Below are 20,344 nucleotides of genomic sequence, written 5' to 3'. Positions count from 1 at the left end.
ATTTTCATAATAAATAATAATTCAGAAGTCACTACTACAAAGGGTATAATGGTTATTCTAAAAATTGTGCGGGTGGAGATAAAAAAGCATACACTTTTTGCTTTATGACTTCATGATGGACCCTCTAGCAATTTTTTCTATCGCAAAATACTTTTATCTGGACCATGGTTTCTTCTTGCATGCTTTTGGAGAGTGAAATAAGAAAAATTAACTCTATTAAAAAAGTATAAATTTTGGTCTACCTTGCTCTTTCATTACATGGGCACAAAAAATTGTCTTCCCATAAGCGTTCACAGAGCAGGCAACTTGACCATGGCTTCATAATCAATCTTAACTTATTCTTGAATAAGTCTCATTTTAGGAAGATCTAAATTAAGGAAGCTAAAACTTTAGGTCAAAGGTTAGAATGGATTGACCAAAATTGAAGGTCTAATATGCCTGAGTTGAAGATTAAGATGAACCAACTCAAATCAAAGATCGTGACAGACCGATCTAAGTCAAAGGATAAGATAGATCTAAGATGAAGATGAGTCGTCTTTAATAGAAGATTAAAACCAATCATTTTAAGTTGATGGTTGAGATGAACTGACCAAAATGATCCAAGTCAAAGGACGAGATAGATCTAAGGTGAAGATGAGTCGTCTTTGATAGAAGGTTAAAACCAATCATTTCAAATTGATGGTTGAGATGGACTGACCAAAGCCAAAGGTTGAGATAGCCTGATTCGAGCCGTAAGGCGAGACGAATGAGCCCACAAAAAAGGTCGAGACAAGACAAAGGTCGAGATAGACAAACTTGAACGATAAAATAATAAAAAATATCTGATTAAAGATATTGATAAGTTGTTTATGAGTAACTAACTGAATCTAAAGGTAAGTTTGTTTTTATTTTATTGGATTTGTGCTAGTTTAAGATCCATGAGATGACTCATAAATATAAGGTAAAGGCCAAAAGCCAGGTAGGTTCAACCAAAACTCAAATACTCAATGATGATAAACAATTCACTAGACCAGGCCTAACTTGAGCGTCAAATATGTCAAAAGTTGAGACAAAAGTTCAAATTAAAGGTTGAGACAAGTTTGTTCGCTCTGATGGTAAACACGAGTTGATCCAAGCCATAAGTTAACATAGGTCAAATGTTAAGACAAAACTCTTTGAATTGAAGGTCAACACGAGATTTGATGGATGTCTAATAATATTTAGAAAATATTTAGAAAGATTCATATTTTTTCTATGATTAAAAAGAAAATCCTGTTAACTCACACCTATTCCATGTAGGTTAATACCAAATCATCTGGAGTGGACCAAATTATTAACTCAATCGGTACAAATGTCTAAATAATTAAAATCTTAAGTGTCCAAAACCTAACTTGTTTACAGAGTAATATTGTGTTTTTTAACCATCCAGAAGAATAAACTAAATCTTGTATACATTGAAAGATATCACATTTTTTTTAATGAAGCTATAATCTTTTTTAGACCATTTTTTTTAGTAATTGGAAGTGATTAGAGTCTAAAAATTACTTGGTTTCAATCTTGAGTTATTGCTTTCCAAGAATAACCACTTTAGTTAATAGTGAATGTATTCCAAACCATACTTAATTTTAGATAAAAGTGACTACAATCTAAATAATTGGATGTTTCTCTTGCACTCTGATGGGATCCTGACCGTCTCCACCCTGAGGACATGGTGAATCTAGCACATTAGAGAGGAAATAAAGGTGGTGTTGTGGGCAAGGGATATACGATTTAGAGGGAACAAGAATTTAAGGAAAAGATAGATAAAGCAAGTGGAGCCTGAATTGACAGGAAAATCCCAGAAGGAAGTAGATTTAGGATTGAAATTCAACGTAGATACTGACCTATAAATTTATCTTTACATTTCTAAATTTTCTGATCAAGTTCAAGAGTTATCAATAAAAGTCAGCTGCTATCAATATCATGGAACCCTTTTTTTTTGTCTCAGGACCCATCAAAGCCCCCCATTTGACAAAAGCAAGTTAATCAACATCAGTCCTATTATTTCTTTGCATTGGAAATTAAATAATTCACATATAATGTTCTTGGCTTCCGCCATGCACTTTTAATAACCATAATTACACAGATAGCACATACAGCAGGGCACTTTAATATCACGATAGAATCAGTCGGAGAATCTCTCCCGATAACTTGAACGACTTTTCTGTTTCTTCCAGACAGTGGTTCTTTTCTTCCCTAGTCCAACCCTGTTAAAAAAAGGAATATCAAAAAGGTAAATTCAACACCCTAACTAAGAAAATTTGGAAGCTATCACTGTATCCTTTGTTAATTACGTATAAGACCGCAAAAGAAATAAAACTCTTGATGATTCCTTAGACAATTGGAAAGAAATGTATGCAAATAATTAAGAAAGTCAAAAGAAACTTACCTCAGCAACTTTATTCAATTTGTCCCTCACGCTCTGCAACAACTGGGGAAGGTCACCGTCCCATTTGTAGAACTTTAATGCCTTGTTGTCAAGCAACTGTTCAGCAACCTGTAAGATTCAGGAAGAATTTACTGATTATAGAAAGGATAAGTATTAGCATTTATCTCGTCAGGTGCTAATGAAAGCAAAATATTTAGAACATAATGAAGCTTAAAGGATGTCCAGTGTTGTAAGAACAATTTACATTTGGAGATAAACAAATTTCATCCGAAACAAAAGTAGGAACCCCCAGATCTGTAAGAAGCTTGTTGTCATTTCTTTTTCTTTTATGCTTAGTAATAAATTAAAGAAGGCACAATTTTAATCCTTGCTGTTGCATTGCTTTCAGGTTCAGGTGCATTGCGTATTTTACTTTTGAAAAGCTTATCAAAATGCTTCAGAAAGAGCTTTGGGCTGAGATGTCTATAGTTCTTTTAAGTGATAGGCTAATTATACGTGTATCACTCTTTAGTATTATTGATTAATTAACATCGACATACTAATAAAATAGAACATATGGTACATATGTGCAACACTCCGCAAATATCTGTGGAAATAGCCACATGCCAGATCATATATACCTACTACTGGTATCAGACATAAAACATTGCAGACGTAAAGGAAAGATGAGATATTCCCATTTCATTAAAAACTTCATTATGTTCTCACATTCTCAGAGGAGAAATATAGAGTGGTAAACAATCCATAGGGAGAGGACAAATGAGAATATGTCCCCCCCAGATATGAATGCGCCAGCCCATAATAGCAATCAACCAAAGATGTTCTAAAAAAATGTAACAACATAATTGAACCTCTTTAAGCATGTATGTAATTGTTTACCTTTCTCCCGATCATTCGACCACCAGCTGAATGAGCAAAGTAGATGTTGTAAAAGTGGCAAATGAATGCTTGAGGATCCTTCATGGATAATTCCTTAAGATATTGTGCATAAGTAAGTCCTGGAGAAGAAGGTTCGGGAATAGTATAACCTTTCTCCTTGAACCACTCCAAATCTTCTTTCAAACTTTCAGACCTTTCCAATCCAGTCTTTCTGAATTCAGCATCTACACAAGAAAGAGAAGTGCATAGGGCATTTAACAATTGGATTTAAACATATATATATATATACCGACACCAAAATGTCAGTTGTAGATATGGTAGATGTAACAGAATAGTACAACCTATATGGATAACAACAAGAAACACACTGAATTAGAAAAATCATGCTCACAAAAATTGGTTACAATCAATTTATCTTCAGCATCATCAAGTCAAACATGAACGAATCAGGTGATGGATACTCTCGAATGACCTTGTTGTAACCCTGTCTATCCCACTTGTACCCACATATATGATCTCGCCTTCATTCACAAAATACTATGGATGATCGTTTGCACACAATATTAGCAATAAAAAAATGGGAGACCTCATGAAGATCACAATATGAGCACATCAAAGCAAAAATTAAAAATCAAAGAAATGAAATAGCCAAAGACAGGAGCAGAGACTCAAACTCCTTAAGTAGCCTCTTGAATTAAACAACAAAAAGGGCTAAGATTCACCACAGCTCACTTGGTAACCAGTATGGCACTGGTTAAGGACTTGAAAGAAGAAACAAATTTCCTTTCAATTCCTTAAGAAGAGACACTAGTTAGCATTTGTCTATCAAATACAGCAATAACTATTAATTGCAACTCATGATTAGTTGGAGTTAAAACAAGCATCACATAAAACTCGTGCAACTCGTAGAACAGAAAACCACCACGCAAGACACACATCAGCCGCAAGAATGACCTCACCATCAACACCACAATCAACTGCACATCCAAAACAGACAAAAGAAAAAAAAAAACCCGAACCTCAAATATTACATTAAAAAGCACACGAAAAACAAAACCATTTAACTAAAATATCCAGGGAGAAAAGCGACACTCACAAGAAGGATGAGGAGCCTCTTGAACGATGTCTTCTAACGTGTCGTAAACGACCTTACTATCCACAAGAAACTTGAGGTAGCCTTCAACAGTTGGGTCCCACTTGGTAACGGCTTTCTCTTCGGGTTGTTTCACCTCCTTCTCCCCCTCCTTGGCCTGGTCCCTGGTGTGCAGCCTCATCGCCACGAACCTCATCTCCTCCACGAAGCCCTTAGACTCCCCCTTCTTCTTCGGCGTCTCAGCCGTCGCCGCCGACACAATAACCGCCTTTCTCGGCATGGTAGCCCGGACCCCTCGAACTCCCGCTGGTAACCCCGTTGGCAAGAAAAGGGAGCGTGATTGATGAGGCGGCGACACCAAACGGGGCTTAATATACAGCAATTGGGTCTGCGACACAGCTATTAGTGACGCCATTGGAGATAGTTGAGTGCACGAAAACGTTGATGTGAAGGCGCAGCAGAAGAACGGGCACGCTACTTGTGAGTGAGTGTGTGCGATACAGAGATTAAAATAAGAGGAATGGAGGATGCAGTAATCTTCAAGAAAAAGCGATGGATTCCGAATAATAATAAATATAATATAAAGAAAATAATAAAATAATGATGTTGATTGGTGCTTTCAAAGATCGAGCGAAGGACGATTGTCGGAGATGTCTGCAGATTTCTATGTATGTGCCTTCTTCTTAAGTTCGACCCGACCCATGTGTTCGACTCTCTACTTATCTCTTTTATTTTCTTTTAAAAACACAATTACTCTTTCCTTTTTCTTAATTATATTACTTTCAATTTCTCTCCTATCACTCATATATTAATATCTTCTTTTTTTTTTTTATAAAGCAAAACAATTACCACACAATAGAAATTAACAAGATTTTAACTCTTTAAAATAAGAAAACTTAATCAACAGAAACCCTTTTTAATTATATTAAATTTAACGTCACTCAATAAATTATATATATATATATATATATATATATATATTTATTGGTGGTCCGTTTGAAATGGACTCTAGTTGTCCAAAGAATTCAGTGAGATTTTTCATATAAACACGCAAAAACACGTATTTGTTTTAATTTTATGCTTAAATTGCTTTTCTTATCTCAATGTTTATTTATATATTTAACTTTTTTCAATGTGGATAAACAGTTTAATTTTGTTTTCATTATGTATAAATATAGGTCAAATTGGTTTGTTCTTTTTTAAAATTGATGTAATTTAGTTCTTTGATTTTTAAAATATAAGATATTAAAAGAACGTGAAGGAAAATAGTCCACCTGGATGTCGTGAAGATGATGAACATCATATAAAAAACCAATATTGGAAGGCTAAAATAGAATCACAGAATGTTTTTCATGTGAAGACTTCACAAAGAAACAAAGTCTGTTCATCTCCTTATAAAATATACTAAGGCGAAGCTTAGAAAGGGTGAATTATCTTTGCAAAACTCTTTTAAAAGATTAATCTTTTATTAAAAGCTCTTTTGGAAACAAGTCTATTTGAGAACCTGAAAGCAATTAATTTCGAAATCAAGATGAATTATGATAGCAATAGAAAATATAATACAATAAGAACAATATATAAAAGATAGAAAAAAGAACGAGAAAGATTACACAATATTTATATTTGTTCATATGAGCATTTAATTTTAATTATTCAATTTTAGAACCAAAATCTATGTTATTCTTATATGTGTTTATTACCAGCACTCAACACATTTGGAACATATACAAGATAAGAAACACGGTCATATCAACTCTTAAAACGCAGTTAAAAAAGATACATCCAACTCTTGGATCAAAACAATAAAATTACAATATATTACTCTTATGCTTTATTCGTTTGAGTAAATAGTTTTCTAAACTGATACTAAGAGACAATTATATTCGGATCAAATTAAATAAATTTACAACATTTTGTTAATTTTATGAAATAAAAATCTTAAAATTACCTTTCTTTTTGCCTACCACATTTATATAGATGACAATATGAGACAAACCTACAATAAAAAATAGGAAAGGAGCTAAGTATTTTAGTTTGTTGAGATCGTAGCTCATGCAGATCAGTAATGGGTTAACTTGCATAGTCAAATTATTTAAACTTCCAAAATCTAACAGCTCTAACAGAATGCATATCTTCTAAGTAACTTATTCATTCACGTTATTTTTATAATTCATCAAAAAATTTATGTATATTACAAAAATGTATAGCGACCAAAGCATAAATTTAGCTTTTCACTTTACAAAAACAAGAATGCTAAAACATGTTTACCATCCCAGTTATATATTGACATCATAAACAACATTCAATCTTCTCCAGTACCTCAACATATCACAATGAAAATACACAATATAGTGGAGACCAAACCTGAAACTAATCTGTTACCCTATAAAAGGATAAATCAAATTTATCCCTGAAACCTCAAGACCAAAGAGTAAATATTGCTGCAAGACCTGTAGCTTTTGCTTCGTAGTAAACATTTCTATTTATCAGCTACGTCGTCTAAAATTTAAGGTCCAGTCAGGGACTTTTGTCGATTTGCCATTCCAAGACGACTTTTAAATTGCATCCATGCTTGAGTACAATAATTCAGAAATAGAACTAAAATCTCAGCATATACACAACAAAAAGTGTGAAGTTGTTTTCTTACAGCTTGAACTGAATTCTGTGAAACTACTTAGAACTTACATAATTTACAGCGCCCAAGCAGTTAATTTAAGGGAAGCAAATTTTTAAAAACATTTAAATCAATTTTTGAATTGCAAGCTCTTTGGCAGAAGTTGCTAGTCTGCGGAATACTTTGAGATTGTGCCCTACTTTATCCTGAAAAGAAAGCATAATAGAATTGGCCAATTAGGCTAAACCAGATTTCAACTAAATAAATACATGACAATCTAGCAGATAAGGTCATATTCAAGAGGTTGACTTTAAACCATCGGAACATTAAGAAGAACTATACCCATACCTCACCCAGCAACTCAAGTCGCTCAAGGGTTGGGACTAACTTTCCACATAACAAAGAAACGTCTTGTTGTGCATCATACTTGGAACCATATGTAATTGCTTTTGTCAAGGTTGAATCAAGCGCAGCAGAACTGCCAGAAGATTACAGAGAAAGATTAGCCTAGAGAATCAAAGATCATTTTAGGGCTTTGTATAATTTTCCCTAAGGTTCGGCCATATAGCATTAAACTTCACGAACCCAATATTTTATCTAATTTCAGTTAACATTAACATTCTTATCACCTTTCCAACTTAAAGCCTCACCTCTCTTGAAGATGGATAAGGATGATATTTAGTATATGTTCGGAGAGTGGGAGCAACAAAATGATTAGCTGATCCCTATTAGCAACAACTCGACACATTTCTACCATTGCAATGTACCTCCTGTAAAAAAAATTAAAAACCATACAAAGAATGTAATGGATAAAGGAGAAAGATATTAGAAAATACGACAACATGAAGATGAACTCAAATTAAAGACCTCAGTCAAATGATTAACCTTTTCTGTATGTTATCTGAAGAAGAAACAGTGTCCTGCCGGACACACATATTGATGATTTCATCCACTTCCTGCCTTGACAGTTCATTTATGTCTCGGATCTGCAGATGTGCGAATAAGGTGTTCTTTATACATCCATATTAAAATGGCAATAATGTAGACAAAATCAATTGTAAAAGATAAAGAGATAAGTTTCTTTGCATTTTCACCTTATTCAGCAATACGGATTTCTCCTCAGCTGCCCTTTCAAGAGCAGTTGTAACAGAAGAAAGAAGGGAATTGAGCAAGCTCAATGTAGGTTGTTGAAGTTCAACAGAAGTAGGGTAACTGGACGAGGCATCTGAAGGCTGAGACAGAAAATTACAAGAGAAAACAAATTTCTGTTTAGAGGGAAAAAAATGCACATACACTAGCTGAATGGGGAAAATAGCTCAAGGTCAATAAAAACTGCCTGTTGAATGTATAATATACCTGCAATCTCAGGGATTTCTTTATGACTAGAAAATATAAGTACGAGCTCAGGCTGTAGCACAAATTAAACATCCGTAGTTCTGCATTCCTCTGATTCTGATAATTCAAGAAGGCAATATCACCATAAGATTAGGACTAATAATACTATGTATACATAATGTCAAATACTCTTTACCATAACATAACATTAATTAAGAAAACTACAAACTCACCTCAGGCGATACTCTTGATTGAGCAAAACTAGGAATCTTTGAATCATGTGAGAAAAGAGCACGCATCATACCAAAAAGCCCTTGAACAAAACCATACCCGTCACTCTCTTCGTAAGGCCAAACCTAATAAAAATAAAAAATGTAAAGTAACAAAAAGAAACGACCACAGCTCCGTAAGTAGAATTCTGAAGCCTCTTGCAGCTAGAACTAGGATGGTGTTACCATTGTGCATGGAATAAAAAATCACGCTTTACCTTATATATAAAAGGTAAAGTTCTCAAAGAATTCAATTAAACAGTAACTTAATATTGTTTGACTTCACCTACACTAAGTCTGGCAAGCTACCATCACACTTGCAGTAAAAGGTTCATAAATATACAGAAATAATTGAACAATACCTTGCTAAGAATACCAACAACTAAATTGATCTGCTCCATTCTTAGCTCATCTGCTTCAGCAATGTCTAAACGGAGAACCTGATCAAAGAGTGATTGATGTCCTTTGACAAAATCAATTACCTCACGAACAATTTTATTCTTCACCTATATCATACATCAATGCAACAAAAATTGGATTTCCATTTAAATAAAATTCATTCACAATTGAAATAATCATAAAACTTCCCTGGCAGGGAATGTGGTAACATGATTGATTCCCGAATTGGGTAGCAAGGAAAATTCATAGAAACCATCATATTAAAAATATTGTAAATGGAGCACAAAAGCCAACCTCCAAAAAGTCAGATGTATCAACCAAGGAAGTTAGTGAAAACACTAATCTCATGACTGGAGTTATAATCATCCGTTGTCTATCAACATCCACAGTCACATCTCTTCTATGTCTTGTCTCAACCCACCTTAAACTTCCCTGCAGATTATTTACTGTTCAGTAACCCGAATTAAAGCAGATGAGGCATTAACAAGAAAAATTTCCCTAACCTGTAAATTGATTGCCTTGCCAGATGAAAGATGCTCCAATATGCCCATGGAAAACAGTACCTGTGCTCCAGACTTCCCATACTTGTGGCTGATTCTTAGTAGTAAAGCAAGTTCAGCCTCAAAAGTGCATGCCCTCTGTAAAGAGTCCAGTGAAAGACTGCCGCCATCCTTGAACCAGACATAAATGAATCAGTATTATTTTTTCCAACGTGATTCAAGAGCACAAGACCTTGTATTAATCCACACAAAAATACCATACTTCTAATGTGGGACTCATTAGCACACCATGCAAATGTTTCATGCTCTTAGTTCCGTTTCTTTAACTTTGTTCTTTAGTTCCTTTTCTTTAACTTTGTTCTTTAGTTCCTTTTCTTTAACTTTGTTCTTTAGTTCCTCTTCTTTAACAATAATCTTTTAGTTCTCGAGGATTTTTCATCCTCTTGCATTTGACTATCTCCTCTTTCTTATAGAAAAAATCTTGGTGGACATTTGTTTCACTCTTGATTTTGCATTTTCGGAAGTATTATACCAAAGAATGTTATTCCCAAAGACACCCTTGTCCGTAGTAATTTTATAAAAAGAATATTTTTGAAAATTTAAAATAAAAATAAAAGGTAAAAGAATGTCATGGGAATAAGCAGTTCTTGTAGATGATAACTTTCATTCCCATAAGAATGAAACACTCGCTCCCTTGTCAAGGGAGCACAAACTGCTTAAAACCTGCGTTTAATTCTTTTGAAAAATATATATTCAAAACTTCCTATAATTTGTTTCTCATCTGTTCATTTGCCGCTAGGATGAGGAAATGGCTTCAAAGCATTACTGACCTAAGACTAGAACCTACTAGCATTAAGACAATTATGCAACTTCATTGAAATCGCAGTAATTAGGTGCTGAGAATGATGCTTTCTGCTATTATTAATAGCAGATTTGGCCTAGTAAGAACAGAATTTAGTTTTAGGGACAACAAACTCAACACCAGCATATCAAAAAAGAATTTTCACCAGAGTCTTTCTGGTTCTTTGGAAACAGGGTAACATGCATTCCATTATTGATGAATTCAAAATTATCAAGGCCCTTTTGTTCTTTTGCAGGCCAAGGAAATCACATATGATTATTCAGGTGGATTGGAGGATGGATCGAATGTGATACGGATGGGGCATACTCAAATCAAGGGCATAGATCAGTTTGCTGTAAAATCTTAGGGAATTCAAAATCTGAAATTTCAGCCTTTGAAACAGTTTATGGAAATTCTACAAAAAGGATGGAGAACTCTTTGGATTGCGACTCATTACTTGCTTAATGTGAAACATTGGGCCTTGGAAGCTAACAAATGGCTTAACGTTTGAGTCCATGACGAGTGTACACTTCAAAATTTCCCATACTTTCAGGGAGAGAAATAGGTGTGGTGATGGTTTGGCAACTTACGGATTGAGATCTGTTTTAGTGTACCTACTTATTGTTTCTGACTTTTGTTGGGATAGGCGTGATTTAAAAAGAGATCTTCAAGATGAGAATAATTGTTCTTATCCTCAGATTCCTGGGAAATAGGGATGACATGAAACAAACAGTTCCATTGTTTATAAAAACAATTGCCAAACATGCCAGCATTCAACAGTGGCCCATGTTACATTAGATACATTTTAAATATGAAATTTCTCTAAAACCTAAATACAATATCAATGAGCAAAAATGACAGCATACATTGTAATAACAAGTTACCAAGCACACCAATGATAACTACAGGACACATACAATGAATTGCTACACCAAGTAGGATAAAGATAAAAAGATATCCTATTTATTATTGAAATTTCAAATCAGAAATTTTCCCTCAATACAAAATGGGTGAAACCACTTAAATAAAACAAAAGTATAACGATATTACAAAAACCAAAATAACCATTAAAAGAATTATGTGTTAGTTCCCTTGTGAAAAAAAAATAAACAGTCTACAACTGCAGAATCAAAAACTGCCAAGTTTCAAAATAGATGCAACAGATTATGGTGGAAAGAACAAGCACCTGATTGCAAACATTGCTTATGGCTGTAAAGCAAGACCTTAAAAATCCCCTGCTCTGAAGTTGGCTCAAAAAATAGCGCTCGTGATCTATACTAATCAGTGCATCAAGAACATAAAGTGATATTGTCTTTCCAGGCTCACTACCATGCGTAGCATCTTTTATGACCTACAATTTTAAATTAACTTAAGCTGTAAATAATTGACATAAGAATAATGAATAGAAACAGACTCTGAAAAAGTAATGCTAAACAGACCAATGATAGCACATGGAAGCAAGAAGCCTATAACACAATATCCTGTTGGGGAAACATATTTTAGCAGTCTAATGTGAGGATGGAATCTCAACTAAAACTAAAACTGACAGTTTCACTAAAGATAATAAAAACACATACCTCTCATTATGTTGAAATGCACCCTTGTTTTATTTTATTTTAAAAAAAATTATAGTTTTCAATAGACATTTTCAAAGAAAAAATGTATATATCAGAGTCAAAAGTAGATTCAATAAAAGTGTATTATATCTCGTTGAATACATTGTACAATTTCTTAAAAAGTGGACTTTAAGTTTAACTCAACCTCACAAAATCAGTTTAACAAGGTGAGACATCCTATAATTTGACCATATCTGTAGTCGATGTTAGATCTTCAACGTACTCCCTTACACCAAGAGCAGGACATTTCAAGCGTGATGTACGCAAAGCCATACACCAAGAGCAGGACATTTCAAGCGTGATGTACGCAAAGCCATGCAAGGCTACTACAATAGGAAATTACCAACATGGGCTATAGGCTATAACACATCCAATTTCATTTAAAAATTAATTGGATTAAGTGAAGTTGCCTAACAGATGTATAAGCCGCATTTTAAGAATAGAAGGTGATGTGGGACTTCCCAACATAATCTCCTACAAGCATAAGCCCGATCCTTTCTCTATCCCATGCTAAAATTGGACATGTGTCCTGAATAATAATGTATATAGAAAGAAAAGCTTAGTAAGAGTAGCAAATAACCAAATTCAAAATGCTCTGAGCTTCTTTCCTCAAAGTTGAAAAGTTTGCATGAGCCAGTTCTGCTTGTTCATTGTCAATCTGGAAAAAATAAAGTAAAAGTTGCAATGAAGTTTTTTAATCTGCCATCAAATTATAGTATTGCTTTTGTAAACAATTCAAGAAATTATACCTTTGGGAGATCAATATATTCATTGTCTTGTTCATTGAGTAGCAAGAATTGAAGAACTGTTGATGGAACATCAGGATCAACCACATTTTGACAATACTGGAAATAGCTAAGAAGGAAAGCATATTGACTGTACAAAACATGCAAGTGTAAGTTTGCAAATAAAAATCGTGTACAGCCACACCACCAGAATTCGTTACTGAACATGAAACATACCGTCTCCTAAGAGCTTCAGAAGATTCATTTCTAAGAATTGCCATAATAAGCTTAAACAATATAGTAAGACAAGCACCGTTGGATAATTGCTTCACCACAATGAGATCAAGGCAGGTAATATTATCAGAACTAAGACTACCAGGGAACAAAAATCTTTCGTCTCGCAGCTTAGCCATGCATGTCAATGCTACCTGAGAAATTTCACATTATATAAATATAAATCAGTCTGTCTGAAAAGATACAAATAACAACAGAATGACTCAAATTGTTGAAGAACACATCAACATTTCCAGATGATAAAATCACATATTGCAATATTTACCTGGGACAGTATGAATGCCATCTTTAATGAACAATCCTGAGAAGCAGAAGCACTAAGAGACGCGTCAAGGACCCTGCCAATACAATTTAGCAGTTACATAAATTGCACAAACAATGAGAAAATCAAGAATGACAAGTTAAAGCTTTTGCTTTTTCACTAATGAAGTGTAGCAACTCACTGGAAAAGAATTTCAGTTCGATCTTCGATCATTATTAATCTTCTAGAAGCAGACACCTTAACAAAATAGCACAATGTTAGAGAATGTACATAATAAGACAAAGACACTACCTAGGTTGGAAATGTGAATCAGGTTTCCCACTGTTTGAAAACAATGTATAGCTATAGATTAACTCATTAAAAATTCAATGGGGAAACATTTTCCTTCATTTCCTCGGCATTTTCTAATTTGTATTAGACAGGTCTCATGCTCCCCCTCCACTGCCTTACTTTGTCATTGTTCTTCACAGTCCTTCACAATGCACACCACCACACCTCCTACCCGCCCCATGAGGGAGAAAAGAAAAAACAAAGACAGAGGAAAGCGGATCGATGTTTTTTTATTGGTTTCACAATAGCTTTCATGTAGGGGGAGGAAAATTTGAAGTGGGTACAGAGTGGTAAAAATGCTAATTCACTTGGGCTCAATGTGATCCAGTTGAAGGTGAGTATGGCATGGATTGCTGTTGTTTAAAACAGTGGAAGTATTTGCAGGCAGGAGCAAGATGGGTTTTATGAAGGATGCAAAAGAAGAAAGAACTTTAGGCCACAGTTTGAGGATGTGGAAGAGGGAAAGAAGAGCACTGAGAAAGAAGGAAGCATGGGCAAATTGGGGCAAAAATGGAGAAATCGAAATAGAAAGATCTGCACCTCAACAATTTGAGACCAGGCTGTCAACATATGAAGTTGTGCAGCTTGTTCCTCAAGATTTTTATTGTATTTCCAACCCCATCTAAGCAACTGTTGAATTGTCTCACGAACATTATTTAGCTCAACTTCATTTCCAATGTTGCTTGCCTGGGAGTAAGCTGAATTGTATTTCTGCAACAAGAAAATAGATTAAATTTCATAAACAATATTAAAGAAAAACTACAATTCAAGGAATAAAGATCAAAGATAATATTTTCAATAACAAATTATTAATATTTAATAATTGGACAATAGACCAACCTGCCAAAGTTTGTCGTGGAAAGCGGCCAGGTCAATTAGCCGATCACCTCTCTCAGAATAATAGTACACACCATCCTTTCCAGAATTTCCAAGTATGTCTTCCGCCTAAAATAATGTTCACCCAAAGGCAGGCAAGAACGAGATGAAAATGTAAAATATCATCTCGATTTTTTCCATACATAAAATATAGATTTACTATGTTTTAAGGACTAGTATCTCACCGACAAGTCATATTTCATTCCACCCACAATCTCTGAGAGCTGAGAAGTGGAATCTGGACATCTAAACTGGATGATTTCAAGCAATTCAAATACCTGAATTTCAAAGAGAATTTAGAAGTAAAGCATAAGATGGGAGTTTAAAATGAAGAATAGTATAATTTACAAAGAATTTCTTATTACGTGGGAACTATCTCCAAGGTTTAAAATGTATAATGCACAATATGTGCACAGACTCTTAGTAGACTGCGTCAGAATTATCTACAAGGTTAGGACTAAATTAGAGCAACTGATAGGGGAATAAAAGTATATGTGAGGAAAAATAAAGGCGGGAAGGAGAGAGTGTCTGTTAAAAATTAGGAGGGAGTTTCTGTTAGAAGTTAGTTAAGAGGGAAAGGGGAGTATAAATAAGGAGTTGGTTGAAAAGGGGGGGATTATGAAATTAGTATTTTGTTGTTAACTGGAACATTAGTCCAGCGAAGGGAGATCGAGCTTCCTTAGGGGGTGATTACTATACAATTGTATTCTTGGTTCATTGAATAAGAGAAGTATATTCAGAGAAGTGCATTCTGTTCGGTGTGATTTATTTGCTTTCTTGACTTCTTGATTTAAGAAGTCCAACAATATTGGTCTGACCTGCCGGATCCAGATTGAAGGAGAGACAAGATGGAGAACAGGGTGAGTGCATTGGAGGGAAGATTCGATGCCATGGAAGCGGCGTTGGAGGAAATTCGAGCGGAGATGAGGGGAATGGCTCGAAACGTGAATCGCGACCGTGGGAGAAGAGCGAACCAAGGGAGGACTTCTGAAGGGAGTCATTCGGTTAATGGAGGTCGGGATACGGAGGAGGATGAATCAGATGAAGAATCTGAGGAAGAACGTGACGTTCAAAAGAGTTGGATGAAGAGAGTGGAATTACCCACTTTCGAAGGGATCGATCCGATGAGATGGATCGCTAGGGCGGAGAAATTCTTCGAATTACAAAATGTGACGGAAAGGGAGAAGATGAAGCTGGAGTACATTTGTATGGAAGGGGGAGCGAATTATTGGTTCCGCTTTTGGCGGAAGAAGGTGAAGAATCCTACCTGGGCGACATTGACGCAGGCGATGGTCAGGAGGTTTGGAGGTAGACACCGGGGAACGATCTTTGAAAAATTGGCGGCGGTGCGACAGAGAGGAGCGATGGAGGAATATGTACAGGAATTCGAGGTCCTCGTGGCTTAGGCGGCGAGCGTGACGCGCAACACAATTTCATTTCGACACGCTTGGTTGAAGAGCTAAGGTTAGAGAAAGAGAAGCGAACACCGTATCGGGTATGTTTGGGTGGTGGCCAGAGAAAGGAGACACAAGGATGTTGCATGGGGTTGTCCTTGACACTGGAGGGAGTGGAGATCAGAGAGAACTTTTATCTTTTTGAGTTGGGAGGAGTGGATGTAGTGTTGGGAGTTGAGTGGCTGGCGAAATTGGGGGAGATTAGGGTGGACTGGAAGAAGATGACGTTGAAGTATGGGCCGACGGAGGCTGAGGTAGTGATAAGGGAGGACAACACATTAATGAGGAAAATGATTACCCCTGAAGTGTTGCAGAAGGAAACCGAGATTGAGACACTGGCGGTGGTGTGGGGTTTGAGTAAATCTGAAATAGCAAAGGAAAATTTAATAGCAGAGGATTTAACGCCCATGCAGGAGGAGAATCTGGATAAGATTTTAGGGGAGTTTGAGAAGGTGTTTGAGGTGCCACAAGGACTTCCTCCTGTCAGAAGAATGGACCACCAGATAACCATTAAAGAAGGCACTGAACAAGTGAACGTGAGACCCTATAAGTATCCCCACTTAATGAAGGTTGAAATAGAGAGGCAGGTCCAGGAGATGTTGGGCTTGGGTATTATTAGGCCCAGTAACAGCCCATTTTCTAGTAAAGCTGCTGTTTTTAGTAAAGATAGAGTGGTAGGTTGTGGTGGGTATGTCAAAACAGTGAAGAAAGGAGAAGAATTGTTGAGGCCTGGGATTAAAGCAGTGTTGTCAGGAAGTGACCCAGTTGTGGTCTGGGTGTCCAGGGGTGCATCCACTAGGGCTGTTACAAGTCCATTTGTTGAAATTACTAAGGTTATAAAACATGCAGACCTAGATTTTAGCATTGGCCACAAAGGAATTTCCAGGTTGCTTGCAGAATCTTTATTAACTAGCCATCTTATATTACTCACAATGGTGAAAGGTAAAGATGGTAGGAAAGAAACTTCAGGACTGGAAGTAATGCAGACAGTTTCAGAAATAAACTATAATACTTGTGCTCCACAAGGTAAGAGGTCACAAGTCAGAAAGCAATATACAACAATCATATGGTCTAGGGGAATCTTGGAAAAGGAGCAGTTCTTATTAATGGAACAGAAGGAGTCAATAATTCTCTCATATAGACCACCACCCAAGCCTCTAGACCTGAATTGGAGGACAGTAGCTAGTGGCTTCTCTTCATATGATAACACGATGATGAAGAGGAATCATGAGATCAAGTTTCACGGTTCCAACAGTGGAATTACAGGTGGAAGGTCCATTATATAGACCTTTAAATGTATTACAGAGGAGAGACAGAAATCAACAAGGAGAGGGGGTATCTCAAGTTCTGATCCAGTGGCAAGAGGGAGGAGTGGAAGGAGCAACCTGGGAAGAAGAGATGTACATCAAGCAGCAGTTTCCGAATTTCAACCTTGAGGACAAGGTTGCTGAGATGAAGGGGGGTATTGATAGGGGAATAAAAGTATATGTGAGGAAAAATAAAGGCGGGAAGGAGAGAGTGTCTGTTAAAAATTAGGAGGGAGTTTCTGTTAGAAGTTAGTTAGAGGGAAAGGAGAGTATAAATAAGGAGTTAGTGGAAAACGGGGGGAATATGAAATTAGTATTTTGTTGTTAACTGGAACATTAGTCCAGTGGAGGGAGATAGGGCTTCCTTAGGGGGTGATTACTATACAATTGTATTCTTGGTTTATTGAATAAGAGAAGTATATTCAGAGAAGTGCATTCTGTTCGGTGTGATTTATTTGCTTTCTTGACTTCTTGATTTAAGAAGTCCAACAGCAACTTCCTAAATACTATGCACGAAAGTGAGATGTCTGGTCAATTTGATTTGGGACAACGAAGAGTGATCAAAAAGTGATTGGGGTCATTATAAAGATATGTCAATTAGAAACGGCAGCATGCATTCACACAAAAGTTTCTATCAGTTAACAATCTTTCCACCATTAGTTTTTCACCCTAGTAACTATCCAATTATAGATGTCTTCTTGTAAAACCTAAATATAAGTTATGCAACCACCCTTCCCTTCCACAACATTTTTCATGGCACTCAGCTATATGTTACTCTAATTGTCAATACTATCTCATTAATATTGTAAAAAATAAAAGACCTTTTCGTTATAGACCCATCGATAAATCAGAATTTACTTCTTTTACCAGACTCCTTCCGTAAATGTTCTCCTCTCTCTAAGTATTCATAATCATAAAATCATGTCTTTTTTAAATCAATAGTATCCTTCCTAATTTAGAATACTTTGAGCAAACCCTCAAAATCTTCCCAAAGCATGCCTTTCAAAAGTGGTTTTTATCCTACTTGTGATGCTTATGTACTGATGAATATTGATAATATCCCTGCACTAATTAACTTTCAAGACACAATTTTGCCCTTGATCATTTTACAATCACCACCCTCTACTTTCAATCCGCATCCACAATAACACTCACGTTGTTCTGTCATCCATCTTTCCCTGTGTACCAAAGTTTAGATCCTAAAGTGTCGAGGACATTAGTTTTCTCTCCAACTCATTTACAACTTTGTCCCCAATCCATTTTAAATACAAAGTACTCCCTTTTCAATCCTTAACCATGATAATAGTCATGCATTCTTTGATGTAACTTTTCCTCTAACCCAAAGTATAAATAGAGTCAAGCATATTAGTTTTTTCTCCAACCCAATTTAGTTTGGCAAAGACAAGTGATGTTAATCCCCCTCTGAATCATCATGTTCACCACCTCTAATGGCTTAACCATAAAAGAACCAGAATTCCATGTATCAAACTTACTCAAGAACATTTGATCTAGCTTATTTACCAAAACTATCTGATAGGTTTAGTGGCAAAGTGTGTGTTAGGAGAAATAAGGGTAACATGCAGTTATAACTGCCTGGGGGTTGGTGTAAACAGACTACTATATATAGTCTGTATGGGGGATTGTTTTTGAAAAGTTTTGTGAGTGTTAGTAAAGGAGAGACAGGTCCTCTCGAAAGACCTGGGCTAGTGATGCAGAGTGTGTTCGTGTTCTTGTTTCTTAGACAGACCAAGCTGTCTGGTTTTCCTAAGAGAACATCCATGAACCTGTCTTGGAGTTCTTACATTTCTAATAAAAGTCTGGATACCAAGCTCATTTAACACTACATTCAAGCATTGGCTTAATGGATCTAGCTTATTTAACAAGTGTTATTTCCATGTAACAACCTACCATGTTCATACATATTATTTGTCCCAAATGATCGATGATTGGGTTGTAGATGAATTTTACATTCGTTATCCAGAATATAATATGACCCTCCCTATTTTCTATATCATTAAATTCATCCATATCGCCATGATGACCCTTTAACTATCACTAGGCCAAGATGTTTCAATTATCCTTTGTTCTGTCCTGCTCATTCACCATTTAACTCTCATAATTCTTCTCTCAAGTTATGCCATAATTGACAACATGATTCCCTAAATCCACCGACAACAAGAAAAATAAGCATATGAGCCTATCGCCCATAACTCAAGAACCCAACAATAAAGTTCACAGATATGTTAGCCCATAATATCAAGGGAAATGTAATAAATAATAAAGAATCCAAGATATGCATGTGATGTGATATGTTAGCCCATAATATCAAGGGAACAATGAAGCATGTAAATATCAGTACCTTACTCTTGCTGACAGTTCCTAGAGCAGCATTTTGAGAAGTATCATGACGCAAAAATGGATACATGGTCTGGCCCCCACCAACGTCGTTGACACCATGTGAAAAAAGATAAGAGAGGATTGTCTGACATGCTTCTCTATGATTGGAGCTACTAACATCACCAGCGTGTAGTTCAACAGCTAAGAGTTTCAAGAGCCATGCTCTCTGGGAAAGCAATGAAACAAAACACCTATATCAAACCCAACAGTATAGGCGAACTGTATAGTTTGACATACTTCATTTCTATTCCTTCCCAGAAATTAATATCATTCAGGCAAAAATATTAAATAGACATCAGAAATGTCAATATGAAACAACACATGGATAACATGTTCAATGAAGATGCATCGGATTTCATTTTTATGTGCTTCTACAGTTGTGAAGATTTGAAAAAAAAAATTAAAACAATAACAATTGGAAAGATGTTTTCTTGTTATTGTCAAATCAAAGTATCGAACTAAAGGATTATATGCCACCATGCTGATTAGGAGTCAAGTGGTTTCAGGTTTTGATGGAATTAATCTTCGTAGACTCAGTATTAACTATTGAACACGGTGTGCTAAGTTGATTTTTTTTTTGTAAGTCAAACATGTCATTCAAAGTTGAGTAAATAAAAGTGTTATTTTCTTAAAAACATCTAATGTCATGCATTAATACATCTTGATTAAGCCTTAAAGATCAACATAAAGTAATATTGGGTTCACTTGTAATTACTGGAATCCATGAAAAATGAGAATAATTCAAA

The 20,344-nt window shown here is 35.7% G+C and overlaps 2 protein-coding genes across 2 annotated transcripts in view; both read right to left on the bottom strand.

The window, feature by feature from the left end:
* Window positions 1–2,000: 2,000 nt before the first annotated feature.
* LOC124848178 (heme oxygenase 1, chloroplastic-like) lies at window positions 2,001–5,094 on the bottom strand. Its single transcript, XM_047325823.2, has 4 exons — window positions 4,383–5,094; window positions 3,287–3,510; window positions 2,408–2,515; window positions 2,001–2,225 (listed from the first exon to the last, which is right to left on the bottom strand). Exons 1-4 carry the CDS (start codon window positions 4,792–4,794, stop codon window positions 2,133–2,135), a joined length of 837 nt encoding a protein of 278 aa, XP_047181779.1. The 5' UTR covers window positions 4,795–5,094; the 3' UTR covers window positions 2,001–2,132.
* A 1,416-nt stretch (window positions 5,095–6,510) lies between these two features.
* Window positions 6,511–20,344, bottom strand: part of LOC124848179 (nuclear pore complex protein NUP205) — a 33,625-nt gene continuing 19,791 nt past the window's right edge. The window contains exons 26-45 of the mRNA XM_088106073.1: window positions 19,561–19,764; window positions 14,626–14,718; window positions 14,405–14,509; window positions 14,105–14,275; window positions 13,416–13,471; window positions 13,238–13,310; window positions 12,916–13,106; window positions 12,703–12,829; window positions 12,534–12,611; window positions 11,524–11,688; window positions 9,500–9,667; window positions 9,291–9,428; window positions 8,960–9,103; window positions 8,562–8,684; window positions 8,350–8,445; window positions 8,088–8,225; window positions 7,879–7,979; window positions 7,644–7,763; window positions 7,342–7,471; window positions 6,511–7,199 (exon numbers count right to left, since the gene is read on the bottom strand). Of these exons, the coding sequence (XP_087962199.1) occupies window positions 7,119–7,199; window positions 7,342–7,471; window positions 7,644–7,763; window positions 7,879–7,979; window positions 8,088–8,225; window positions 8,350–8,445; window positions 8,562–8,684; window positions 8,960–9,103; window positions 9,291–9,428; window positions 9,500–9,667; window positions 11,524–11,688; window positions 12,534–12,611; window positions 12,703–12,829; window positions 12,916–13,106; window positions 13,238–13,310; window positions 13,416–13,471; window positions 14,105–14,275; window positions 14,405–14,509; window positions 14,626–14,718; window positions 19,561–19,764 (2,502 nt within the window). The 3' untranslated portion in view covers window positions 6,511–7,118. The remainder of the gene's footprint in view (window positions 7,200–7,341; window positions 7,472–7,643; window positions 7,764–7,878; window positions 7,980–8,087; window positions 8,226–8,349; window positions 8,446–8,561; window positions 8,685–8,959; window positions 9,104–9,290; window positions 9,429–9,499; window positions 9,668–11,523; window positions 11,689–12,533; window positions 12,612–12,702; window positions 12,830–12,915; window positions 13,107–13,237; window positions 13,311–13,415; window positions 13,472–14,104; window positions 14,276–14,404; window positions 14,510–14,625; window positions 14,719–19,560; window positions 19,765–20,344) is intronic.

The sequence above is a fragment of the Vigna umbellata genome, chromosome 2 (genome assembly GCF_029865625.1).
Source record: "Vigna umbellata cultivar VRB3 chromosome 2, Vumbellata_1.0, whole genome shotgun sequence".
NCBI classification, from domain to species: domain Eukaryota; kingdom Viridiplantae; phylum Streptophyta; class Magnoliopsida; order Fabales; family Fabaceae; genus Vigna; species Vigna umbellata.
The sequence above is the reverse complement of the archived record's forward strand: the minus strand, read 5'-3'. Positions and strand labels throughout refer to the sequence as shown.

Excerpts from the sequence above, each read along its gene's own strand:
- LOC124848178 (XM_047325823.2), bottom strand. The coding sequence starts at position 4,794 with ATGGCGTCACTAATAGCTGTGTCGCAGACCCAATTGCTGTATATTAAG. Across the intron at positions 2,516-3,286 it reads GTCGAATGATCGGGAGAAAG|GTTGCTGAACAGTTGCTTGA; the intron begins GTAAACAATTAC and ends TGAATCTTACAG. Across the intron at positions 2,226-2,407 it reads AATTGAATAAAGTTGCTGAG|GGTTGGACTAGGGAAGAAAA; the intron begins GTAAGTTTCTTT and ends TTTTTTTAACAG.